Source organism: Lucilia sericata, unplaced genomic scaffold (genome assembly GCF_015586225.1).
Source record: "Lucilia sericata isolate MDLA Ls3-8-SP2 unplaced genomic scaffold, ASM1558622v1 Contig000720F_arrow, whole genome shotgun sequence".
Classification (NCBI taxonomy): Eukaryota; Metazoa; Arthropoda; class Insecta; order Diptera; family Calliphoridae; genus Lucilia; species Lucilia sericata.
In genome coordinates, this window is record NW_023994721.1 from 118,176 (window position 1) to 145,754 (window position 27,579).

General features: G+C 32.6%; 1 protein-coding gene across 1 annotated transcript; it reads right to left on the reverse strand.

The window, feature by feature from the left end:
- LOC119607633 lies at positions 1-27,579 on the reverse strand. The gene is made up of 4 exons (XM_037961630.1): positions 26,562-27,579; positions 7,753-7,855; positions 7,614-7,699; positions 1-1,750 (listed from the first exon to the last, which is right to left on the reverse strand). Exons 1-4 carry the CDS (start codon positions 26,648-26,650, stop codon positions 970-972), a joined length of 1,059 nt encoding a protein of 352 aa, XP_037817558.1. The 5' UTR covers positions 26,651-27,579; the 3' UTR covers positions 1-969.

Sequence of the window (27,579 nt, forward strand, 5' to 3'; positions counted from 1 at the left end):
CTTACATTTTCAATAATTTACAATTTATAATTACAATATCATTTGACAATTTTCTCTTATTTTGTGGTGTTGTCGATTTTTGTTTAGTTATAGAAATTTCCAGTTCTTATGGTCGTCGATTCAAAAAAAAGGAAATCACATTTTTGGTTAGATTTTAAGGGAAAAAGGTACTTTTTGTGAAAAGCTCCTTAGGTAGTTTTACATAATTGTGATTTTTGGTTTTTAAAAAATTTTTTTCGTTTTCTTTAGAGAAGGGATATGTGAAGTGTATAAATTATATTTTATGAAAAAAGTAAAAATTTTATTAGAAAACTAAATTACAAAATTTATTACTTATGTAAAATATATAGATTAAAATAGAGAGAGAGAGGGAGAGCTTTAAAGAGAGTTAAAAACCCTTTATAGCAAATTTTGTTTACAATTAGTTGCTTTGACTAAAGTTTGTTAGGTCAACTAAATATTTGCTTGAACTTTAAAATAATCATAATTTTAAGGAAAACTATACTTGATATAAATATTTGTATAAGTATTAGATAAAATTCATAGAAATTTCTTCATAAAATAACATAATTTTGAAACTTTAATTAAAAAAAAATAAATTCTCTTGAAAGATTTTTTTGTTATCTGGAACGAGGCACTTGTATATGTATATTGTCAAAAGAAAATTTCAGAAATCTTAAAGGAATTTTGCCTTAAACGCCTTATAAGTTTTCCTTCTTGGTATATAAAGTCTTATAAAGTCAGATATCTGAAATCCTCTTTTGGTTTTGTTTTATTTAAGGGGGAATTTATCATTTTCTTTAGTTCATTTGACTTCGTTTAATTGTAACAATGATATATGTATGTAATATTTCCGTAATAGTTTAGTTTTCATAAGTTAAAATTTTTCTTTTTTTTTCTCAAATTGAAATTACATTTTGTTAGAAAAATTCAAATTAAATTTCCATTCTCTTCATCTAAATCTAGTAATCAACTATAATTGCCATTTTCACCATCACTATCACCCAATTGAAAACAATTTGTTCGATTAAATGATCCTGTAGCATTAGTATTTGTTGCCCTAATACCATTACCCACATAATCGTAGTCTCCATTATCTAAAATATCATATAAACCTTCGCCGGTTTCATATAAAACTCTATTTTTCAATTGTTCTATTTGATGTAATAATTTTAAGGTTTCATGATCTAAATTATCATCTTCCATTTTTAATTGCTGCTGCTGATCCTCATCGATATCCCATTCCAGAGACTCGGGGGTCGAAATATGCGACCATGAGTTATGTGAGGAGTTACGTGTTATGGAACCAGTTCTTAACATTACCCGACTATTGGATTTTAAGAGACTACGCTTCTCATTATAACGCTCTTTATTCTTGTTCGTTGCATTCAGCGCATCAGGTACAGCTGCTAGAGAACTTAACGAAGCCATAGACTGATCCTCATCTTGGTTCATATACTGCCACGATTCATCTGCTGATGTTTCATCTTTGGTAGTACAGCCGCCCACCATCATCATAGTCAATTGGCTGTAGTTCTGTTGTGGCTGCGTTTGAGATTTCTGCTTAAGCAGCTGCTGGTTAAAGTGACGTATTTGACTATATTCATGTTCCCATTCTAGATCGAGCGAAGAACTAGCTCGTGAGCTGGGCACACGACTGGGTAGATAGTTAACTGCAGTTTCTTTGGTGTGGCCGGAGGTTATGAGCAGATTGTTAACGTCCAGATTTTGTAGTTGTATGTCGGAGTAACTGGAAGCAAAAATAGTAAAAGTAAGACTAATGTCTAAAATCTCATTTGTAAAACAACTAGAACAGAACAAGAACTAGAACAGAACTAGAACAGAGCTAGAACAAAACTAGAACAGTACTAGAACTCTAGTTTAGCCACATTGGTAGTAAATATAAGTGATCAGAGATTTTCATCCTTTAGGCCCCAGCTCTTCTAGTTTAGCCAGAAAATGGACTTTTATGTTTTCACTCAAAAACTGGATTTTTGGTGGGAAATATAAGTGATCACAGATTTTCATTATTTAGGCCCTAGCTTTTCTAGTTTAGCCAGAAATTGGACTTTTTGTTTTCACTCAAAAACTGGATTTTTGGTGGGAAATATAAGTGATCACAGATTTTCATCCTCTAGGCCCTAGCTCTTCTAGTTTAGCCAGAAAATGGACTTTTATGTTTTTACTCAAAAACTGGATTTTTGGTAGAAAATATAAGTGATCACAGATTTTCATCCTTTAGGCACTAGCTCTTCTACTTTAGCCAGAAAATGGACTTTTATGTTTTCACTCAAAAACTGGATTTTTGGTAGAAAATATAAGTGATCACAGATTATCATTATTTTGGCCCTAGCTCTTCTAGTTTAGCCAGAAAATGGACTTTTATGTGTTCACTCAAAAACTGAATTTTTGGTAGGAAATATAAGTGATCACAGATTATCATTATTTTGGCCCTAGCTCTTCTAGTTTAGCCAAAAAATGGACTTTTATGTTTTTACTCAAAAACTGGATTTTGGTAGGAAATATAAGTGAAATATAAGTGATCACAGATTTTCATTACTTTGGCCCTAGCTCTTCTAGTTTAGCCAGAAAATGGACTTTTATGTTTTCACTCAAAAACTGGATTTTTGGTAGGAAATATAAGTGATCACAGATTTTCATTATTTTGGCCCTAGCTCTTCTAGTTTAGCCAGAAAATGGACTTTTATGTTTTTACTCAAAAACTGGATTTTGGTAGGAAATATAAGTGAAATATAAGTGATCACAGATTTTCATTACTTTGGCCCTAGCTCTTCTAGTTTAGCCAGAAAATGGACTTTTATGTTTTCACTCAAAAACTGGATTTTTGGTAGGAAATATAAGTGATCACAGATTTTCATTCTTTAGGCCCTAGCTCTTCTAGTTTAGCCAGAAAATGGACTTTTATGTTTTCACTCAAAAAATGGATTTTTGGTAGGAAATATAAGTGATCACAGATTTTCATCCTTTAGGCCCTAGCTCTTCTAGTTTAGCCAGAAATTGGACTTTTTGTTTTCACTCAAAAACTGGATTTTTGGTGGGAAATAAAAGTGATCATAGATTTTCATCCTTTAGGCCCTAGCTCTTCTAGTTTAGCCAGAAAATGGACTTTTATGTTTTCACTCAAAAACTGGATTTTTGGTGGGAAATATAAGTGATCACAGATTATCATTAGTTTAGCCAGAAAATGGACTTTTATGTTTCACTCCAAAACTGAATTTTTGGTATGAAATATAAGTGATCACAGATTATCATTATTTTGGCCCTAGCTGTTCTAATTTAGCCTGAAAATGGACTTTTATGTTTTCACTCAAAAACTGGATTTTTGGTAGGAAATATAAGTGATCAGAGATTTTCATCCTTTAGGCCCTAGCTCTTCTAGTTTAGCCAGAAAATGGACTTTTATGTTTTTACTCAAAAACTGGATTTTTGGTGGGAAATATAAGTGATCACAGATTTTCATCCTTTAGGCCCTAGCTCTTCGAGTTAGCCAGAAATTGGACTTTTATGTTTTCACTCAAAAAATGGATTTTTGGTAGGAAATATAAGTGATCACAGATTTTCATCCTTTAGGCCCTAGCTCTTCTAGTTTAGCCAGAAAATGGACTTTTATGTTTTCACTCAAAAAATGGATTTTTGGTAGAAAATATATGTGATCACAGATTATCATTATTTTGGCCCTAGCTCTTCTAGTTTAGCCAGAAAATGGACTTTTATGTTTTCACTCAAAAAATGGATTTTTGGTAGGAAACATAAGTGATCACAGATTTTCATCCTTTAGGCCCTAGCTCTTCTAGTTTAGCCAGAAAATGCACTTTTATGTTTTTACTCAAAAACTTGATTTTTGGTAGGAAATATGGATTTTTGGTAGAAAATATAAGTGATCACAGATTTTCATATTTTAGGCTCTAGCTCTTCTAGTTTAGCCAGAAAATGGACTTTTATGCTTTCACTCAAAAACTGGATTTTTTTTAGGAAATATAAGTGATCACAGATTTTCATCCTTTAGGCCCTAGATCACAGATTATCATTATTTTGGTCCTAGCTCTTCTAGTTTAGCCAGAAAATGGACTTTTATGTTTTCACTCAAAAAATGGATTTTTGGTAGGAAATATATGTGATCACAGATTATCATTATTTTGGCCCTAGCTCTTCTAGTTTGGCCAGAAAATGGTCTTTTATGTTTTTACTCAAAAACTGGATTTTTGGTAGGAAATATAAGTGATCACAGATTTTCATTATTTTGGCCCTATCTCTTCTAGTTCAGCCAAAAAATGGACTTTTATGTTTTCACTCAAAAAATGGATTTTTGGTAGGAAATATAAGTGATCACAGATTTTCATTATTTTGGCCCTAGCTCTTCTAGTTTAGCCAGAAAATGGACTTTTATGTTTTCACTCAACAAATGGATTTTTGGTATAAAATATAAGTGATCACAGATTTTCATTATTTTGGCCCTAGCTCTTCTAGTTTAGCCAGAAAATGGACTTTTATGTTTTCACTCAAAAACTGGATTTTTGGTAGGAAATATAAGTGATCACAGATTATCATTATTTTGGCCCTAGCTGTTCTAATTTAGCCTGAAAATGGACTTTTATGTTTTCACTCAAAAACTGGATTTTTGGTAGGAAATATAAGTGATGAGAGATTTTCATCCTTTAGGCCCTAGCTCTTCTAGTTTAGCCAGAAATTGGACTTTTATGTTTTCACTCAAAAACTGGATTTTTGGTGGGAAATATAAGTGATCACAGATTTTCATCCTTTAGGCCCTAGCTCTTCGAGTTAGCCAGAAAATGGACTTTTATGTGTTCACTCAAAAACTGGATTTTTGGTAGGAAATATAAGTGATCACAGATTTTCATCCTTTAGGCCCTAGCTCTTCTAGTTAGCCAGAAAATGGACTTCTATGAGTTCACTCAAAAACTGGATTTTTTGTGGGAAATATATGTAAGTGATCACAGATTTTTATGTGTTCAGAAATTGGACTTTTATGTTTTCACTCAAAAACTGGATTTTTGGTGGGAAATATAAGTGATCACAGATTTTCATCCTTTAGGCCCTAGCTCTTCGAGTTAGCCAGAAAATGGACTTTTATGTTTTCACTCAAAAAATGGATTTTTGGTAGGAAATATAAGTGATCACAGATTTTCATCCTTTAGGCCCTAGCTCTTCTAGTTTAGCCAAAAAATGGACTTTTATGTTATCACTCAAAAACTGGATTTTTGGTAGAAAATATATGTGATCACAGATTATCATTATTTTGGCCCTAGCCCTTCTAGTTTAGCCAGAAAATGGACTTTTATGTTTTCACTCAAAAAATGGATTTTTGGTAGGAAACATAAGTGATCACAGATTTTCATCCTTTAGGCCCTAGCTCTTCTAGTTTAGCCAGAAAATGGACTTTTATGTTTTTACTCAAAAACTTGATTTTTGGTAGGAAATATGGATTTTTGGTAGAAAATATAAGTGATCACAGATTTTCATATTTTAGGCCCTAGCTCTTCTAGTTTAGCCAGAAAATGGACTTTTATGTTTTCACTCAAAAAATGGATTTTTGGTAGGAAATATAAGTGATCACAGATTATCATTATTTTGGTCCTAGCTCTTCTAGTTTAGCCAGAAAATGGACTTTTATGTTTTCACTCAAAAAATGGATTTTTGGTAGGAAATATAAGTGATCACAGATTATCATTATTTTAATCCTAGCTCTTCTAGTTTAGCCAGAAAATGGACTTTTATGTTTTTACTCAAAAACTGGATTTTTGGTAGAAAATATAAGTGATCACAGATTATCATTATTTTGGTCCTAGCTCTTCTAGTTTAGTCAGAAAATGGACTTTTATGTTTTCACTCAAAAAATGGATTTTTGGTAGGAAATATATGTGATCACAGATTATCATTATTTTGGCCCTAGCTCTTCTAGTTTAGCCAGAAAATGGTCTTTTATGTTTTTACTCAAAAACTGGATTTTTGGTAGGAAATATAAGTGATCACAGATTTTCATCCTTTAGGCCCTAGCTCTTCTAGTTTAGCCAGAAAATGGACTTTTATGTTTTCACTCAAAAAATGGATTTTTGGTAGAAAATATAAGTGATCACAGATTTTCATCCTTTAGGCCCTAGCTCTTCTAGGTTAGCCAGAAAATGAACTTTTATGTTTTCACTCAAAAACTGGATTTTTGTTAGGAAATATAAGTGATCACAAATTTTCATCCTTTAGGCCCTAGCTCTTCTAGTTTAGCCAGAAAATGGACTTTTATGTGTTCACTCAAAAATTGGATTTTTGGTAGGAAATATAAGTGATCACAGATTATCATTATTTTGGCCCTAGCTCTTCTAGTTTAGCCAGAAAATGGACTTTTATGTTTTCACTCAAAAAATGGATTTTTGGTAGAAAATATATGTGATCACAGATTATCATTATTTTGGCCCTAGCTCTTCTAGTTTAGCCAGAAAATGGACTTTTATGTTTTTACTCAAAAACTGGATTTTTGGTAGGAAATATATGTGATCACAGATTATCATTATTTTGGCCCTAGCTCTTCTAGTTTAGCCAGAAAATGGACTTTTATGTTTTTACTCAAAAACTGGATTTTTGGTAGGAAATATAAGTGATCACAGATTATCATTATCTTGGCCCTAGCTCTAGTTTAACCAGCAAATGGACTTTTATGTTTTCACTCAAAAAATGGATTTTTGGTAGAAAATATAAGTGATCACAGATTATCATTATTTTGGCCCTAGCTCTTCTAGTTTAGCCAGAAAATGCACTTTTATGTTTTCACTCAAAAACTGGATTTTTGGTAGAAAATATAAGTGATCACAGATTTTCATCCTTTAGGCCCTAGCTCTTCTAGTTTAGCCAGAAAATGGACTTTTATGTTTTCAATCAAAAACTGGATTTTTGGTAGGAAATATATGTGATCACAGATTTTCATTATTTTGGCCCTAGCTCTTCTAGTTTAGCCAGAAAATGGACTTTTATGTTTTCAAACAAAAACTGGATTTTTGGTGGGAAATATAAGTGATCACAGATTTTCATTATTTTGGCCCTAGCTCTTCTAGTTTAGCCAGAAAATGGTCTTTTATGTTTTTACTCAAAAACTGGATTTTTGGTAGGAAATATAAGTGATCACAGATTTTCATTATTTTGGCCCTATCTCTTCTAGTTCAGCCAAAAAATGGACTTTTATGTTTTCACTCAAAAAATGGATTTTTGGTAGGAAATATAAGTGATCACAGATTTTCATTATTTTGGCCCTAGCTCTTCTAGTTTAGCCAGAAAATGGACTTTTATGTTTTCACTCAAAAAATGGATTTTTGGTAGGAAATATAAGTGATCACAGATTTTCATTATTTTGGCCCTATCTCTTCTAGTTCAGCCAAAAAATGGACTTTTATGTTTTCACTCAAAAACTGCATTTTTGTTAAGAAATATAAGTGATCACAGATGTTCATCGTTTAAGCCCTATCTCTTCTAGTTTAGACATAAAATGGACTTTTATGTTTTCACACAAAAACTGGATTTTTGGACTTTGATGTTTTCCTCATTTCACTTTATTTAATGCCCCTTTTTCCATTTTGTTACCAACTCACCTTTCCACTTGATTTCCATTATTTAATTTGGCATAATTGGTATCCTGATGCTGCCAAAATTTATCCAAATAGTGTGAGGATTTTTTCTAAAAAAAAAAAACATTAAAATCCAAAGCCAACATTCATCCAAAGAACATACCTTTCGTTTAAAATTCCATATACGAAATATAATATTGTGTTTTCTATAGGAATCACTTAAATTTGAAACTAAATCCAAATCCTGATCATCTGTTGATTGACGCCTAAAAGTAGAGCATACATATTGAAAGGTTAATAAAATATTAAGGAAATAACAAAAAGACAGAATGAGCTTAAGCAGAAAAGAAAAAATAAGCATTTTCTATTTACTCAAACAACATTGACAAAACAAAGAAAAGAACATTGTGCAACCTGCATATTAGTAAAGATGTTTTTGCATGTGTGTAACGTATGTTAAATAAACAAAACTAAATTATTTATTGTATTTTGTTTTCTTTTATTGTTGTTGTTGTATACCCTAGACATTTGCACTTTTTTCTTCTTTATTTCAAAGAAAACAGAAAAACAGCAGCAGCTATAGCTTAAAGGAAAGTAAAATGTGTGAATGCAAAAAAAAGTCAGCATACTTTTAGGCTATTGACCTCACATTTCTGTGTTGCTTTGTGTTTAAGTATACTTTATGTACTTATTTCTCAGTTGCATGTGTTTGTAGTGATTTATCTTTTAGCAAAAATTTTATGATTTTATTGTCGTTTTTTTTCTTCCATTTCAAAACTAATTTTTGCAAAGCATACATGTTGGTTATTAAACTTGTCGTAAGTTTGTGGTAAAAAACAACATGGTGAATGTAAGGCTCAAAGAGGGTAGCTGAGAGGAGGTTGTGAAACTTAAAAAGTTAAGGTTTCAAAAACAATATTTAAACTAACTCTAGTTCTGTTCTAGTTCTGTTCTATTCTGTTAGTTCTGTTATAGTTTCGTTCTAGTTCTGTTCTAGTTCTGTTCTGTTCTAGTTCTAGTTCTGTTCTAGTTCTGTTCTAGTTCTGTTCTAGTTCTGTTCTAGTTCTGTTCTAGTTCTGTTCTAGTTCTGTTTCTAGTTCTGTTCTAGTTCTGTTCTAGTTCTGTTCTAGTTCTGTTCTAGTTCTGTTCTAGTTCTGTTCTAGTTCTGTTCTAGTTCTGTTCTAGTTCTGTTCTAGTTCTGTTCTAGTTCTGTTCTAGTTCTGTTCTAGTTTTTTCTAGTTCTGTTTTGTTATGTTCTAGTTATGTTCTGTTTGTCTAGTTCTGTTATAGTTCTGTTCTAGTTCTGTTCTAGTTCTGTTCTAGTTCTGTTCTAGTTCTGTTCTAGTTCTGTTCTAGTTCTGTAGTTCTGTTCTAGTTCTGTTCTAGTTCTGTTCTAGTTCTGTTCTAGTTCTGTTTCTAGTTCTGTTAGTTCTGTTCTAGTTCTGTTTTCTAGTTCTGTTTAGTTCTGTTCTAGTTGTTCTAGTTCTGTTCTAGTTTGTTCTAGTTGTTCTAGTTCTGTTCTAGTTCTGTTCTAGTTCTGTTCTAGTTCTGTTCTAGTTCTGTTCTAGTTCTGTTCTAGTTCTGTTCTAGTTCTGTTCTAGTTCTGTTCTAGTTCTGTTCTAGTTCGTTCTAGTTCTGTTCTAGTTCTGTTTTAGTTCTGTTCTAGTTCTGTTCTAGTTCTGTTCTAGTTCTGTTCTAGTTCTGTTTCTAGTTCTGTTCTAGTTCTGTTCTAGTTCTGTTCTAGTTCTGTTCTAGTTCTGTTCTAGTTCTGTTATAGTTCGTTCGTCGTTCTAGTTCTGTTCTAGTTCTGTTCTAGTTCTGTTCTGTTCTAGTTCTGTTCTAGTTCTGTTCTAGTTCTGTTCTAGTTCTGTTCTAGTTCTGTTCTAGTTCTGTTCTAGTTCTGTTCTAGTTCTGTTCTAGTTCTGTTCTAGTTCTGTTCTAGTTCTGTTCTAGTTCTGTTCTAGTCTGTTCTAGTTCTGTTCTAGTTCTGTTCTTGTCTAGTTCTGTTTTGTTCTAGTTCTGTTCTAGTTGTTCTTTGTTCTAGTTCTGTTCTAGTTCTGTTCTAGTCTGTTTGTTCTGTTCTAGTTCTGTTCTAGTTCTGTTCTAGTTCTGTTCTAGTTCTGTTCTAGTTCTGTTCTGTTCTGTTCTAGTTCTGTTCTAGTTCGTTCTAGTTCTGTTCTGTTCTAGTTCTGTTCTAGTTTGTTATAGTTCTGTTCTAGTTCTGTTCTAGTTCTGTTCTAGTTCTGTTCTAGTTCTGTTCTAGTTTGTTCTAGTTCTGTTCTAGTTCTGTTCTAGTTCTGTTCTAGTTCTGTTCTAGTTCTGTTCTAGTTCTGTTCTAGTTCTGTTCTAGTTCTGTTCTAGTTCTGTTCTAGTTCTGTTCTAGTTCTGTTCTAGTTCTGTTCTAGTTCTGTTCTAGTTCTGTACTAGTTCTGTTCTATTTCTGTTCTAGTTCAGTTCTAGTTCAGTTCTAGTTCAGTTCTAGTTCAGTTCTAGTTGTGTTATCGAAATTATCCGAAATGATTGCTCTGCCTCTGTTTACTTTTTCTATTCATAATTTTTCTAATCCTAATCATAGATGTGTTATTTTATGTCAATAGAGTTTAGAAACGTTAAAAGCTTTCATTGAAAAATGTAGGCGTGATTTGACTATTATTTCAACTATTAAATGACTACGAAGTAGTTGTACATCCTGTGCTACTAGCAGCACCAGCACGAAAACTTCCACTATAAGTTTGCATTAATAAAACGGAAATTATATTTGCTTATATTTATATTTTCTGTATGCAATTAGGCTAAAAGCCAAAATCAGTTTTAAGAACACATTCACACGCTTCGTTGAACACCAAAATAAACTCAAAATGCGTTTATGTAGAATATGCTGTTTGTGAAGGAAAGTTGAAGGAGACAGGCGTAGGAAGACCCAAGATTATAACTAGTTACAGTTTGTGTTCAGCACAAGTAGTACGTGTATTCCATGAAGATTTCTTACTTTCTTTTTAATGGTTCAAGTTTGGTTTGACCTAATTTATTGGTAGATCTTTGGCATTTAATGTAGTTGCTGCTGGTGTTTTTACTCAGCTCCAGCAGAATTATGAGTGTATTATTTAAGATTTCCAAGAGATGATGTAGTGTAATGCAATACAATACCCTTCCAAAATAAGAAATCAAAAGAGAAAATAGCTTAAGCATACTTTAAGGATTAAAGCAGCTAAATTAATGAATGAGAAACTTTTATATTGGTGGTATGTTTTAGGCAGCAGGCGATACTCTTAGCAAATTGTTATGGGAAAAAACAAATAAGACATAATACAAAAATAAACTGAAAAGGATTTCTTTGCTTTTATTGTTATTATTCAACAACGCCTAAAATGTATGCTGCTGTTCTGTACTTTCTTTAATTAGCTGAGTAGTATGCTTTAAAAATAGACAATGGTTGCTGGGATAGAAAAGCAAGGATGAAAGCCTCTAAGTGGGCAAATAATAGCAAGAATTTACAATTAGTGGTAAATTTTTTCTGCCCAACAAAACAATTTATATTACTTGTGTAAATGCCTTAAAGTAGGCAATAGTTTTTAATTAGTTTAAAACTTGTGTAGTTTTGACATTTTCGTAATGGATGTACGATATTGTTGGGCGAAAAGTTAAATGAAAATTAAATTGAGTTAAAGGGCATTTTGGAGAGGTAGAGGATACAATTTCAAAATAATATTTATAGTTGTAACACATTAAGTAGAAAGAAACTTATGACATACTTGGAACTAGAACAAAACTAGAACATAATTAGAATAGAGCTAGACAGAACTAGAATAGAACTGAACAGTACTAGAACAGTACTAGAACAGAACTAGAACAAAACTAGAAAAGAATAGAACAGAACTAAAAGAACTTAGAACAGAACTGAACAGAACTAGAACAGAACTAGAACAGAACTAGAACAGAACTAGAACAGAACTAGAACAGAAACTAGAACAGAACTAGAACAGAACTAGAAAACGAATAGAACAGAACTAGAACAGAACTACAACAGAACTAGAACAGAACTAGAACAGAACTAGAACAGAACTAGAACAGAACTAGAACAGAACTAGAACAGAACTACAACAGAACTAGAACAGAACTAGAATAGAACTAGAACAGAACTAGAACAGAACTAGAACAGAACTAGAACAGAACTAGAACAGAACTAGAACAGAACTACAACAGAACTACAACAGAACTAGAACAGAACTAGAACAGAACTAGAAACAGAGAACTAGAACAGAACTAGAACAGAACTAGAACAGAACTAGAACAGAACTAGAACAGAACTAGAACAGAACTAGAACAGAACTAGAACAGAACTAGAACAGAACTAGAACAGAACTAGAACAGAACTAGAACAGAACTAGAACAGAACTAGAACAGAACTAGAACAGAACTAGAACAGAACTAGAACAGAACTAGAACAGAACTAGAACAGAACTAGAACAGAACTAGAACAGAACTAGAACAGAACTAGAACAGAACTAGAACAGAACTAGAACAGAACTAGAACAGAACTAGAACAGAACTAGAACAGAACTAGAACAGAACTAGAACAGAACTAGAACAGAACTAGAACAGAACTAGAACAGAACTAGAATAGAACTAGAACAGAACTGGAACAGTCCTAGAACAGAACTAGAACAGAAGTAGACAGAACTAGAACAGAACTAGAACAGAACTAGAACAGAACTAGAACAGAACTAGAACAGAACTAGAACAGAACTAGAACAGAACTAGAACAGAACTAGAACAGAACTAGAACAAACTAGAACAGAACTAGAACAGAACTAGAACAGAACTAGAACAGAACTAGAACAGAACTAGAAAAGAACTAGAACAGAACTAGAACAGAACTAGAACAGAACTAGAACAGAACTAGAACAGAACTAGAACAGAACTAGAACAGAACTAGAACAGAACTAGAACAGAACTAGAACAGAACTAGAACAGAACTAGAATAGAACTAGAACAGAACTAGAACAGAACTAGAACAGAACTAGAACAGAACTAGAACAGAACTAGAACAGAACTAGAACAGAACTAGAACAGAACTAGAACAAAACTAGAACAGAACTAGAACAGAACTAGAACAGAACTAGAACAGAACTAGAACAGAACTAGAACAGAACTAGAACAGAACTAGAACAGAACTAGAACAGAACTAGAACAGAACTAGAACAGAACTAGAACAGAACTAGAACAGAACTAGAACAGAACTAGAACAGAACTAGAACAGAACTAGAACAGAACTAGAACAGAACTAGAACAGAACTAGAACAGAACTAGAACAGAACTAGAACAGAACTAGAACAGAACTAGAAACAGAACTAGAACAGAACTAGAACAGAACTAGAACAGAACTAGAACAGAACTAGAACAGGACTAGAACAGAACTAGAACAGAACAGAACTAGAACAGAACTAGAACAGAACTAGAACAGAACTAGAACAGAACTAGAACAGAACTAGAACAAACTAGAACAGAACTAGAACAGAACTAGAACAGAACTAGAACAGAACTAACAGAACTAGAACAGAACTAGAACAGAACTAGAACAGAACTAGAACAGAACTAGAACAGAACTAGAACAGAACTAGAACAGAACTAGAACAGAACTAGAACAGAACTAGAACAGAACTAAACAGAACTAGAACAGAACTAGAACAGAACTAGAACAGAACTAGAACAGAACTAGAACAGAACTAGAACAGAACTAGAACAGAACTAGAACAGAACTACAACAGAACTAGAACAGAACTAGAACAGAACTAGAACAGAACTACAACAGAACTAGAACAGAACTAGAACAGAACTACAACAGAACTAGAACAGAACTAGAACAGAACTAGAACAGAACTACAACAGAACTAGAACAGAACTAGAACAGAACTACAACAGAACTAGAACAGAACTAGAACAGAACTAGAACAGAACTAGAACAGAACTAGAACAGAACTAGAACAGAACTAGAACAAACTAGAACAGAACTAGAACAGAACTAGAACAGAACTAGAACAGAACTAGAACAGAACTAGAACAGAACTAGAACAGAACTAGAACAGAACTAGAACAGAACTAGAACAGAACTAGAACAGAACTAGAACAGAACTAGAACAGAACTAGAACAGAACTAGAACAGAACTAGAACAGAACTAGAACAGAACTAGAACAGAACTAGAACAGAACTAGAACAGAACTAGAACAGAACTAGAACAGAACTAGAACAGAACTAGAACAGAACTAGAACAGAACTAGAACAGAACTAGACAGAACTAGAACAGAACTAGAACAGAACTAGAACAGAACTAAATAGAACAGAACTAGAACAGAACTAGAACAGAACTAGAACAGAACTAGAACAGAAACTAGAACAGAACTAGAACAGAACTAGAACAGAACTAGAACAGAACTAGAACAGAACTAGAACACAACTAGAACAGAACTAGAACAGAACTAGAGCAGAACTAGAACAGAACTAGAACAGAACTAGAACTAGAACAGAACTAGACAACTAGACAGAACTAGAACAGAACTAGAACAGAACTAGAACAGAACTAGAAGAACTAGAACAGACTAGAACAGAACTAGAACAGAACTAGAACAGAACTAGAACAGAACTAGAACAGAACTAGAACAGAACTAGAAACAGAAACTAGAACAGAACTAGAACAGAACTGGAAAGAACTAGAACAGAACTAGTAACACTAATAAATTTATATCCTTATTTTTTCATTAAAATGAACTTTAAATCTTTACGTACATTTCCTTTCCACTCCCTTTTCTGGTATTATTAAAAGAGCATTGCATACATAAAGGAGTAAATAATTTCTCATAACGAGGGTATATGACTTAAACTAAAAAAATTAAATAATTTCTCAATTACAATTTTTATTAAAATTCATAAATTTTTCTCCTTATTTTATTTCATTTAATTTTACACAAAACCTTTGTGGCCTAGTTTTAGGCGTTAATTAAAACATTATTTTTTCGTATGTGCCTTTTTACGAACACATTGTTTGCAGCCTTCAAGCGTTTTTTTTTTCTAATTTATGATGACCAGTTTTTTATTTAACTCTTGCATATTATTTTATATGGTCACCATTCCATGCTTTCGTTATTCAAAACAACTGTTGCATACTTATAGCATTTTGTGGTTTTACAAATGTACTTACAAACAACGAAAAACACAGCATACTTTACGGCACAAAAAATGCATTTATAGTTTAAAGTTTTTTTTTTTTTATTCATTGTTGTTCGTTTTAACAATTATGTGAATGTTGGCTTCTTTATTAAACATGTAGCATATTGTTCAACCAACCATTTATTTGGCATACATTCGTACTTTCATTTATATTTCTGATGCCTTTAATGTTTTTAAAGCTGCCTGCTTATGCTGTTTTTTTCATGCAATTAAATTGTTTGCCTACATTTAGGGACAAAATGGAAAATATAATAAAAGGAGTTTTTTTCTGTAAAATGTACATTTATTTCTTTATTTAAATTTGCTGGCAAACAAAATCATAAATTTGTTTTTTTCCTGTTTATGTTTCTGTGCTGGAATGGCTTGAAATCCATAAACAACTGGCATTTTGTTTTACATTCTTTAAAAAAATTGGTGGTTCTCGGCAAACTATCTCGTCTATAAATCACTAGATAAAAAGTAATATAAATTATGAGTTTAAAACAGGACAGTAGGGCTAAAAATAAACAGTAGAAACACATTTCATAATGGCAACAGATAATTAATATTGATAAAAACAAGACAGAACAAGTAAGAGTGTTATATTCGGCTATGCCGAATCTTATATGCCCACCATCAAATCACTGCCATATAAAAAAACTTTGATATTTTGAATATTTTATTATTATATATCGATATTAATGAGAACATCAGGGTAATATTTGAAAGAGGTCCATTAATGGGGGTTTAACTATAGACAGTGCTCTTTCGAATTAAATATGATAATTTATATAGGGAGTAGGGTTTTATATACATATATGGGACAATTCTCATACAAGTAGGAAGGAAGATTTCAGTTCCTTATTTATTTCAAATTTCATAGATCTACTTGTATGGTAGAGAGATTTTAGCATAAAATTAGTTTATGTCGAATTGTATTGCGGTATTCGTATTTTTCTCGTTGTAGGCATTTTCTGAGGGGGATTTATATGTTGTGGGGTTATAATGGACTGATCCGCATACAAATTGGTAGAGAGATTTCGGTTCCTATAGAACTTATCAGTGTCGAATTTCATCGATGTACTCCCATTTTTAAGCCAGCAATGAGCGTTTAAGTGATTTTCTAATGGGGACCTTAAATGAAGGGTAGGGTCAATTATGGACCGATCCCCACAAAATTTTGTAGAGAGATGTTAGCTCATACAAAACTATATCGGGTAGAGAGATTTTGGCTCGTATTAAACTTCTGTGAAATTTATCGCTATACTCTTATATTTAAGCCAGTAATGAGCGTTAAAGTAATTTTATGGAGAAGACCTTATATAGGGAGTAGGGTCAATTATGGACCAATCGACATAAAATCTACTGGAAAGGTTTTGGCTCCTGAGAAACTTACTTATGTAAAATTTCTTCGCTATACTTGTATTTTTAAGTGATAAAGTCATTTTCTGAAGGGGACCTTATATAGGCGGGTAGGGCCAATTATGGACCGATCCACATAAAATTTGGTAGAGAGATTTCGGCTCATATATCGCTATTCTCGTATTTTTAATCCAGTAATGAGCGTTCAAGTAATTTTATGAAGGGGACCTTATATGGGGGATAGGGTCAATTATGGACCGATCCACATAAAATTTCACTCGTATAAAACTTATTTATGTCAAATTTCATCGCTATACTCGTATTTTACGCCAATAATGAGCGTTAAAGTCATTTTCTGAAGGGGGCCTTATATTGGGGGTGGGGTCAATTATGGACCGATCCACATATAGTTTGGTGGAGAGATATTGACTTGCATGAAACCTATGTGTGTCAAATTTCATCGCTATATTCGTATGTTTAAGCCAGTAATCAGCATTATAGTCATTTTCAAAAGGGGACCTTATATAGGGGGTAGGACCAATTATGGACCGATCCACATAAAATTTGGTAGAGAGATTTTGACTCATATAAAACTTACTTCTGTGTAATTTCATCGCTATACTCGTATTTTCAAGCCAGTAATGAGCGTTAAAGTAATTTTGTGGAGGGGACCTTATAAGGTCAATTATGGACCGATCCATATCAAGTTTGTTGGATAGATTTTCACTCGTATAAAACTTACTTATGTCAAACTTCATCGCTATAGTCGTATTTTTACGCGAAAAATTAGCGTTAAAGTAATTTTCTGAAGGGGACCTTATATGGGGGGTAGGGCCAATTGTGGCCCTATGTCCGCCATAATTCAGAATTATATTTCGGAAGTAAAAAACTGACCTATGCGAAATTTTGTGCCATTTGCTTCATAAACAACGAATTTGTGAATGTTTGAAGCTTTTTACACAATATTCCGGGGGGTACATTTGTATGGGGGCTATGTGAAATCGTTGACCGATTTTGCCCATTTTCAATACCAAACATTTCTGATCAATAAAAAATATTTTGGAAAAATTTCATCTCAATATCTCTTTTTTTTTTGTGGACGCTATCGTGCCAATAACAGACAGACGGACAGACGGACGGACGGACATAGCTAGATCGTCTTAGAATCTTACGAGGTCCCAGAATATATATACTTTATGGGGTCTGTGAACAATATTTCGATGTGTTACACACGGAATGACAAAATCAATATACCCCCCATCTTTTTTAATGGTGGGTATAAAAAGGCAAAGTAAATAAATAAATTGCAATATATTGCGAGAAAAAGTTGTAATTTAAAGCATACTTTTAGGCGATAACGATACAAATTAAAGCAGTTCTGTTCTGTTCTAGTTCAGTTCAGTTCTAGTTCTAGTTCTGTTCTAGTTCTAGTTCTGTTCTAGTTCTGCTCTAGTTCTTTTCTAGTTCTTTCTAGTTCTGTTCTAGTTCTGTTCTAGTTCTGTTCTAGTTCTGTTCTAGTTCTGTTCTAGTTCTGTTCTAGTTCTGTTCTAGTTCTGTTCTAGTTCTGTTCTAGTTCTGTTCTAGTTCTGTTCTAGTTCTGTTCTAGTTCTGTTCTAGTTCTGTTCTAGTTCTGTTCTAGTTCTGTTCTAGTTCTGTTCTAGTTCTGTTCTAGTTCTGTTCTAGTTCTGTTCTAGTTCTGTTCAAGTTCTGTTCAAGTTCTGTTCTAGTTCTGTTCTAGTTCTGTTCTAGTTCTCTTCTAGTTCTGTTCTAGTTCTGTTCTAGTTTTGTTCTAGTTCTGTTCTAGTTCTGTTCTAGTTCTGTTCTAGTTCTGTTTCTAGTTTCTGTTCTAGTTCTGTTCTAGTTCTGTTCTAGTTCTGTTCTAGTTCTGTCCTAGTTCTGTTTCTAGTTCTGTTCTAGTTCTGTTCTAGTTCTGTTCTAGTTCTGTTCTAGTTCTGTTCTAGTTCTACTGTTCTAGTTCTGTTCTAGTTCTGTTCTAGTTCTGTTCTAGTTCTGTTCTAGTTCTGTTCTAGTTCTGTTCTAGTTCTGTTCTAGTTCTGTTCTAGTTCTGTTCTAGTTCTGTTCTAGTTCTGTTCTAGTTCTGTTCTAGTTCTGTTCTAGTTCTGTTCTAGTTCTGTTCTAGTTCTGTTCAAGTATTTTTCATAGTGATCTTAAAACACTTCCTATAACAACACCTCGTCTATGAAAATTCTATACTAAGAGCTTTTCTTCACCAAGTTATTCATTTCCGGCTTTGAGTTTTAAAATTTCACTCATATATTTCTTGTGGCTTTCACTTAATCCATTTTATATTCAATATTTTTTTATGAAAATTGTTGCATACTTTTTGGGTTATGACTACTTATAAGCCAAAAGTACAAACGGTGAAGTAGGAGTATTAAAAAAAAAAAAAAAACAAAATAAATTTTAGATTTCTTTAGCATTTTGTTGTTTTTGTTATGAATTGTATTTAACAATTGTTTTATTCATAGAAAAAAGAGAGTGAAGAAAAAACATATAAAATTCAAACAAATATATATGTAGCTATATGACTAAAGAAAATTCTTGTTGTAACACGGCAACATAATTTAGGTTGTATTTTTTAAAAATAAAATCCCTTGGCATATGCTAGAATATTTAAAAGTGGTAAAGAGAAATTCTTTTTGTTTTTGTTACATTTTATGCAAAGTCGCAAGAAATTCACAAAGTTGTTTAGCATACAAACATACTTTTAGGAGAATTTAAATATTTATATAAAAAATATTTTAACAATGTTTAAGAAAACATAATGAAAAGTTTGTTTTAGTTAAACATGGAATATTTGCTTTAGTTTAGGCATTGAAAATTTCGTTAAAAAATAAATAAAATTTAAAACTTGAAATTAAATTTATTTTGTAACATTGTTTAACGTTTGCAACATTGTTTTTGTCAATTTCTTTATAGCCTACTTTAAGGTTATTTTTTACTTATTACGGGTCTTACAAACATACATTTGTTTTCAATATTGTGGTTTGCTTTTGGTCACATTTGTTGCATTGTATATATTTTTTCTAACAGCTTTTTTTGCTTTGCATTCTATTTTTGTAGCATATTTCAAGGGGTTGTTATAGAATTTTTTTCCGTTTGTATATATTGCTGCAGCTTTGCATGCTCAGCTTGAGGTTTGAAATTCCTTAAAGTTGTGAAAATACTTGAAATTATGAGAGAAAGCAACAACAGAAAACTACTACCACTACAAGTAAGTACTTTTAGAATTGAAACAAAACACCAGCAATAACAACATAAAAAACAAACTTATAAGAGTTTACAATACAACTAATTTGTAACAAACTGCTAACTGCTTTTAGGGGTTGAGTTGGAGTTAGTTTCGCAATAAATTCATGAATTTATTAAATAAAACCCACATTAAGTAAATCTTAGCTCAATTTAGGTATTCTTTAAGCAATTTAATCCCTTAACAATAGAAATCCTAATAAAATTTCTCCACACAATATATAATTTGTCTATAACATCTTTTGTATGCTTAAATTTTAATTAAAACTGTAGCATATTTTAAGTAGAAATGTCATTCAAATCTGTCAAATCATTTGAACATGAAGTCGCATAACATTTGTATTCTTCTCAAACAAACATAAAGTTTTGTTATATAAATTATACATAACAAACTGAAAATAATAAAGAATTTGTTTTTTTTTTCTGCAAATTCATCAAATTTTTATTATAAATGCCTACTTCAAGGGTTTGGTTCTTAAATGTGAAGAAACAAAAAGAATACAAAATTCCCATTTAAAGAAAAATAATATTTATTTTAATAATGATTTTTTATTATATCAATACTCATTGAACAAGTTTTTTTACATTTAGGTATTAGTATGTATATATTTAGGCTCTTTGTTATATAAACAAATTTAAAGCATACTTTTAGGGAAACAATTGAATTGTTGGCAAATACGATTTATTATCAAAAGACTGTATGCTTGAGTGAGTTCAAATAGAATTTAATTTATTTAGTTTTTAAAGAAAGTAAGGCATATTTTAGGAAAAAACCATAAAGATAATAAACCTTATTGACCGCTGGCACTACTAAAGACGTTAAACATGTCAGTTATAGATCTAATTCAGTTCCAGTTCAGTTCTAGTTCAGTTTTAGTTCAGTTCTAGTTCAGTTCTAGTTCAGTTCTAGTTCAGTTCTAGTTCAGTTCTAGTTCAGTTCTAGTTCAGTTCTAGTTCAGTTCTAGTTCAGTTCTAGTTCAGTTCTAGTTCAGTTCTAGTTCAGTTCTAGTTCAGTTCAGTTCAGTAGTCAGTTCTAGTTCAGTTCTAGTTCAGTTCTAGTTCAGTTCTAGTTCAGTTCTAGTTCAGTTCTAGTTCAGTTCTAGTTCAGTTCTAGTTCAGTTCTAGTTCAGTTCTAGTTCAGTCTAGTTCAGTTCTAATTCAGTTCTAGTTCAGTTCTAGTTCAGTTCTAGTTCAGTTCTAGTTCAATTCTAGTTCAGTTCTAGTTCAGTTCTAGTTCAGTCTAGTTCAGTTCTAGTTCAGTTCTAGTTCAGTTTTAGTTCAGTTCTAGTTCAGTTCTAGTTCAGTTCTAGTTCAGTTCTAGTTCAGTTCTAGTTCAGTTCTAGTTCAGTTTTAGTTCAGTTCTAGTTCAGTAGTTCAGTTTCTAGTTCAGTTCTAGTTCAGTTCTAGTTCAGTTCTAGTTCAGTTCTAGTTCAGTTCTAGTTCAGTTCTAGTTCAGTTCTAGTTCAGTTAGTTCAGTTCTAGTTCAGTTCTAGTTCAGTTCTAGTCAGTTCTAGTTCAGTTCTAGTTCAGTTCTAGTTCAGTTCTAGTTCAGTTCTAGTTCAGTTCTAGTTCAGTTCTAGTTCAGTTCTAGTTCAGTCTAGTTCAGTTCTAGTTCAGTTCTAGTTCAGTTCTAGTTCAGTTCTAGTTCAGTTCTAGTTCAGTTCTAGTTCAGTTCTAGTTCAGTTCTAGTTCAGTTCTAGTTCAGTTCTAGTTCAGGTCTAGTTCAGTTCTAGTTCAGTTCTAGTTCAGTTCTAGTTCAGTTCTAGTTCAGGTCTAGTTCAGGTCTTGTTCAGTTCTAGTTCAGTTCTAGTTCAGTTCTAGTTCAGTTCTAGTTCAGTTCTAGTCAGTTTAGTTCAGTTCTAGTTCAGTTCTAGTTCAGTTCTAGTTCAGTTCTAGTTCAGTTCTAGTTCAGTTCTAGTTCAGTTCTAGTTCAGTTCTAGTTCAGTTCTAGTTCAGTTCTAGTTCAGTTCTAGTTCAGTTCTAGTTCAGTTCTAGTTCAGTTCTAGTTCAGTTCTAGTTCAGTTCTAGTTCAGTTCTAGTTCAGTTCTAGTTCAGTTCTAGTTCAGTTCTAGTTCAGTTCTAGTTCAATTCTAGTTCAGTTCTAGTTCAATTCTAGTTCAGTTCTAGTTCAGTTCTAGTTCAGTTCTAGTTCAGTTCTAGTTCAGTTCTAGTTCAGTTCTAGTTCAGTTCTAGTTCAGTTCTAGTTCAGTTCTAGTTCAGTTCTAGTTCAGTTCTAGTTCAGTTCTAGTTCAGTTCTAGTTCAGTTCTAGTTCAGTTCTAGTTCAGTCTAGTTCAGTCTAGTTCAGTTCTAGTTCAGTTCTAGTTCAGTTCTAGTTCAGTCTAGTTCAGGTCTAGTTCAGTTCTAGTTCAGTTCTAGTTCAGTTCTAGTTCAGTTCTAGTTCAGTTCTAGTTCAGTTCTAGTTCAGTTCTAGTTCAGTTCTAGTTCAGTTCTAGTTCAGTTCTAGTTCAGTTCTAGTTCAGTTCTAGTTCAGTTCTAGTTCAGTTCTAGTTCAGTTCTAGTTCAGTTCTAGTTCAGTTCTAGTTCAGTTCTAGTTCAGTTCTAGTTCAGTTCTAGTTCAGTTCTAGTTCAGTTCTAGTTCAGTTCTAGTTCAGTTCTAGTTCAGTTCTAGTTCAGTTCTAGTTCAGTTCTAGTTCAGTTCTAGTTCAGTTCTAGTTCAGTTCTAGTTCAGTTCTAGTTCAGTTCTAGTTCAGTTCGTTCGAGTTCAGTTCTAGTTCAGTTCTGAGTTCAGTTCTCGTTCAGTTCTAGTTTCAGTTCTAGTTCAGTTCTCATTTAAGTTCAAGTTCTAGTTATTCTAGTTCAGATTTAGTTCAGTTCTAGTTCAGTTCTAGTTCAGTTCTAGTTCAGTTCTAGTTCAGGTCTAGTTCCTAGTTCTAGTCATTAAGTTCAGTTCTAGTTCGTTCCTAGTTCAATTCTAGTTCAGTTCTATGTTCCGTTCTAGTTCAGTTCTAGTTCAGTTCTAGTTCAGTTCTCGTTCAGTTCTAGTTCAGTTCTAGTTCAGTTCTCGTTTCAGTTCTAGTTCAAGTTCTAGTTCAGTTCTAGTTCAGTTCTAGTTCAGTTCTAGTTCAGTTCTAGTTCAGTTCTAGTTCAGTTCTAGTTCAGTTCTAGTTCAGTTCTAGTTCAGTTCTAGTTCAGTTCTAGTTCAGTTCTCGTTCAGTTCTAGTTCAGTCTAGTTCTGTTCAGTGCGTTCTAGTTTCGTTCTAGTTCAGTTCTAGTTCAGTTCAGTCAGTTCTAGTTCAGTTCTAGTTCAGTTCTAGTTCAGTTTTTTTTACAGAATGTTATTTTACATTGGTATAGAACTTATCATATTTTTTGAGTTCAAAATTATTATACTGTGCATCTTATATTTTAATTTAAAAACTAATTAATTAATTTAATGATTGATTGATAGCTATGGCAGATTTTAGTATTAATCTGTTCTAAGTTCACTAAACTTATTTGTAACCTTTTGCAGGGGCTTATGCCTCGTTTGCTTAATTTACATGTACTGCTCACCCTGGCCATCTAAAAGTATGCTTCATACTTTTTAGCTAAAACATTTATATGTTTTAAATGTATTAAATTCAATGACTTTCTCATTGCTCTCTGCTTTTGTATTTGTTATTGCTGCTATATTTTTTATATATTTCTTGGGGATGTTCATTTAAACTACACTTAATTTAATTAAATGTAAAATAAAAACTAAATTAGAAATGCTTTTATTGTATGACCCTCATTCCGAAAACCCCTTTGAGCAGAACACACAAACATAGAGACATAAATACTGCATACTTATACAGACACACACGCCCCCGAACTCCCACTATAGTTTGTTTAGCAAATATAAAGCAAAATATAAAATAGCAAAAATACTTAAATGTTTATCAATATGTGAATGGCAATAGTGGCTGTAGAATTGTATACAAATTGAGACAAGTCTCAAAAGGTTTTTCCCCTCGTTAGCTTATGGAAGGGTGAATCACAAAGTGATTGACTCAAAAGTAATATTAAACAAATGGCAACAACAAATTCGAGAACACATAATAATAACAAAAAAAAAAAAAAAGATAAAATTGGCAAAGCAGCCAAACTAACTAAATCTGTATTTAGTCTAAGCAGACTCACAGACTGACAGACAGTCGAGTGTTGATAAAAATAGATTTTTGGAAAATTGTGTTAAGGATTAAGGCGGGGAATCAATTATAAACAGATTGATTTCAGGCTATTCAAAGAGTAGTAAAGGGAGACTTCAACGAGGGAGCTTAGAAATGGATTTATTATGTTAATACCAGAGGAAAAGCGTGAGATAATTGAAAATAATCGCAATCAAATGTTTAGCAAAATAGATAAAAATATATAAGAAGATATGTACCGACTTTTTGTCATTCCAAGTAGTTCTAAAACTGTTTTAGTTTTTTTTTTTTGTAGTTCTGTTCTAGTTGTGTACTGGTTGAGTATTAGTTGAGCTCTAGTTGAGTTTACAGTTGTGTTTTAATTGAGTTCTAGTTCAGATACAGCTCAGTTTTAGTTGAATTCTAGTTCAATTCATCTTAGTTAAGGTATAGTTCAGTTCTAGTTGAGTTCTAGTTGTGTTGTAGTTATTTTCTAGTTCTGTTCTAGTTGAGTTCTAGTTCTGTTCTAGTTGAGTTCTAATTATGTACTAGCTGAGTTTTAGTTGAGTTCTAGGTCAGTTCTAGTTCAGTTCTATATAGTTGAGTTCGAGTTGAATTCTAGTTGATTTCTAGTTGAGTTACCGTTCAGTTCTAGTTGAGTTCTAATTGGGTTCTAGTTGCGTACTAGTTGAGTGCTATTTCAGTTCAAGTTGAGTTCTACGTCAGTTCCAGTTCAGTTCTAGTTGAGTTCTAGTAAGACATCTAATTGAGTTCTACATCAGTTTCATTTCAGTTCTAGATAAGTTCAAGCTGAGTTTTAGTGTCTTCGAGTTCAGTTACAGTTCAGTTCTTATTAGATGACTTTTAGTTCAGTTTTCAGTTCAACTCTAGTTGAGTTCCAGTTGACTTCTAGATCAGTTCTACTTGAGTTCTAGTTCTAGTTCAGTTCTAGTTCTGTTCAAGTTGAGTTCTACTTGAGTTTTATTCCAGTTCAGGTTCTAGTTGAGTGAGTTCTAGTAACATTGTAGTCTGTTCTAGTTCTGTTCAGTTCTGTTCTAGTCTGTTTAGTTATGTTCTAGTTCTGTTTAGTTCTGTTCTAGTTATGTTCTAGTTCTGTTATAGTTATCTTCTAGTTCTGTTAGTTCTGCTCTAGTTCTGTCTAGTTCTGTTCTAGTTCTGTTCTAGTTCTGTTCTAGTTCTGTTCTAGTTCTGTTATCTAGGTTCTGTTCTAGTTCTGTTCTAGTTCTGTTCTATTCTGTTCTAGTTCTGTTCTAGTTCTGTTCTAGTTCTGTTTCTAGTTCTGTTCTAGTTCCTGTTCTAGTTCCTGTTTCTAGTTCTGTTCTAGTTCTGTTCTAGTTCTGTTCTAGTTCTGTTCTAGTTCTGTCTAGTCTGTTCTAGTTCTGTTCTAGTTCTGTTCTAGTTCTGTTCTAGTTCTGTTTCTAGTTCTGTTTCTAGTTCTGTTCTAGTTCTGTTCTAGTTCTGTTCTAGTTCTGTTCTAGTTCTGTTCTAGTTCGTTCTATGTTCTGTTCTAGTTCTGTTCTAGTTCTGTTCTAGTTCTGTCTAGTTCTGTTCTAGTTCTGTTCTAGTTCTGTTCTAGTTCTGTTCTAGTTCTGTTCTAGTTCTGTTCTAGTTCTGTTCTAGTTTTCTAGTTCTGTTCTAGTTCTGTTCTAGTTCTGTTCTAGTTCTGTTCTAGTTCTGTTGCTAGTTCTGTTCTAGTTCTGTTCTAGTTCTGTTCTAGTTCTGTTCTAGTTCTGTTCTAGTTCTGTTCTAGTTCTGTTCTAGTTCTGTTCTAGTTCTGTTCTAGTTCTGTTCTAGTTCTGTTCTAGTTTCTGTTCTAGTTCTGTTCTAGTTCTGTTCTAGTTCTGTTCTAGTTCTGTTCTAGTTCTGTTCTAGTTCTGTTCTAGTTCTGTTCTAGTTCTGTTCTAGTTCTGTTCTAGTTCTGTTCTAGTTCTGTTCTAGTTCTGTTCTAGTTCTGTTCTAGTTCTGTTCTAGTTCTGTTCTAGTCTGTTCTAGTTCTGTTCTAGTCTGTTCTAGTTTCTGTTCTAGTTCTGTTCTAGTTCTGTTCTAGTTCTGTTCTAGTTCTGTTCTAGTTCTGTTCTAGTTCTGTTCTAGTTCTGTTCTAGTTCTGTTCTAGTTCTGTTCTAGTTCTGTTCTAGTTCTGTTCTAGTTCTGTTCTAGTTCTGTCTAGTTCTGTTCTAGTTCTGTTCTAGTCTAGTTCTGTTCTAGTTCTGTTCTAGTTCTGTTCTAGTTCTGTTCTAGTTCTGTTCTAGTTCTGTTCTAGTTCTGTTCTAGTTCTGTTCTAGTTCTGTTCTAGTTTCTGTTCTAGTTCTGTTCTAGTTCTGTTCTGTTCGTTCTAGTTCTGTTCTAGATTCTGTTCTAGTTCTGTTCTAGTTCTGTTCTAGTTCGTTTCTAGTTCTGTTCTAGTTCTGTTTCTATTTTTCTGTTCTAGGTCTGTTCTAAGTTCTGTTCTAGTTCTGTTCTAGTTCTGTCTGTTCTGTGTATAGTTCTGTTCTAGTTCTGTTCTAGTTCTGTTCTAGTCTGTTCTAGTTCTGCTGTCTAAGTTCTGTTCTAGTTCTGTCTAGTTCTGTTCTAGTTCTGTTCTAGTTCTGTTTTAGTTCTGGTTTTAGTTCTGTTTCTAGTTCTAGTTCTAGTTTCTGTTCTAGTTCTGTTCTAGTTCTGTTCTAGTTATGTTTCTAGTTCTGTTCTAATCTGTTCTAGTTCTGTTCTCGTTCTGTTCTAGCTCGGTTTTAGTTCGTGTTTCTAGTTCTGTTCTAGTTCTGTTTCTAGTTCTCTGCTCTAGTTCGGTTACTAGTTTCTGTTCTAGTTCTGTTATAGATCTCTTCTAGTTCTGTTCGAGTTCTGTTATAGATCTGTTCTAGTTCTGTTCTGTTTTAGTTCTGTTCCAGTTGTATTCTACTTTTGTTTTAATTCGAAAATTACAAAAACGTCTGTAAATCAAGACTCTATATCCGAACTATTAAAAATCATTGCAATATGTTTGTTTTTGTTATAATAATTTCACTTACCCCAAACATGATGACACCAAACTCGATGTACTCTTATTTGAATTGAGTTTGTTTGAAGAGTTTCTACCCAGACAGGAACCCATAATCATAAAGTTTTATTTTATATTTTTCCTTTGTTTTTTTTCCTTTTATGCCAACGAGCTCATAAATAACATTTATATACTAAACATATGAAAGGAAAACATATTTTTTATATTTTTGCTGAGTTGTTGTCACTCTAATGAACTTGTCTATGAACCCACACACGCCGCGACGATACACATTTGTAAAACGATTTTTTCGCATAACTTTGTCTAATCAAAATCCTTTGAACCATAAAACATGTTCATGAAGGGCCAAAACAAACTTTTTTTCATATATATTTTTTTGCAGTTTAACCTTGATTTTTTGCCGAAATGTACAAATTGAATGACTAAAAAAAATACTTCAATTGACAAAGGAAGGCATATACAAAAAAAAAAAAAAAAAAACAACAATACACAAATTACAACACTACCATACAAAGGAGTACAGCAGGAACAACAAACTAAAAACACCCCACAATAGGTCAAGGATTTTTTCGTATAACAAGAAGAAGGAGAAAAAACTTTAAAGTTCTTCAAGTTTTGCATTCAAACTTTCACTTTTCAACACAAATTTACAACTTTACTATTTGTGTAAATTTTTTTCACACGTTTTATAAACTTTAATTTTCTTAATTTTCATTTAAGGTTTTACCATTTTCAATGATTTTTTTAACATTACTTTGTATAAATCACTATTTTTGTAGGCTGTTCCTTTGTTTACTTGTGCGAGTAAATTTATTTGCATGTCCACTTTCCATTTACATATATTTTTTTTCTCAATTTCCTATAATTTTTTCCTTTTATGTTGAAAATTGTATTTGTAAGTTTTACAATATTTCCCGTTTCGCTTTGTGTTCATATGGAAGTCAATGACGTATGATGATTTTTCTATGACTCCTGTCTAAACTATGGCGGTTGTTTGTACTTATACTCGTTTATGCACTTGTTCAACA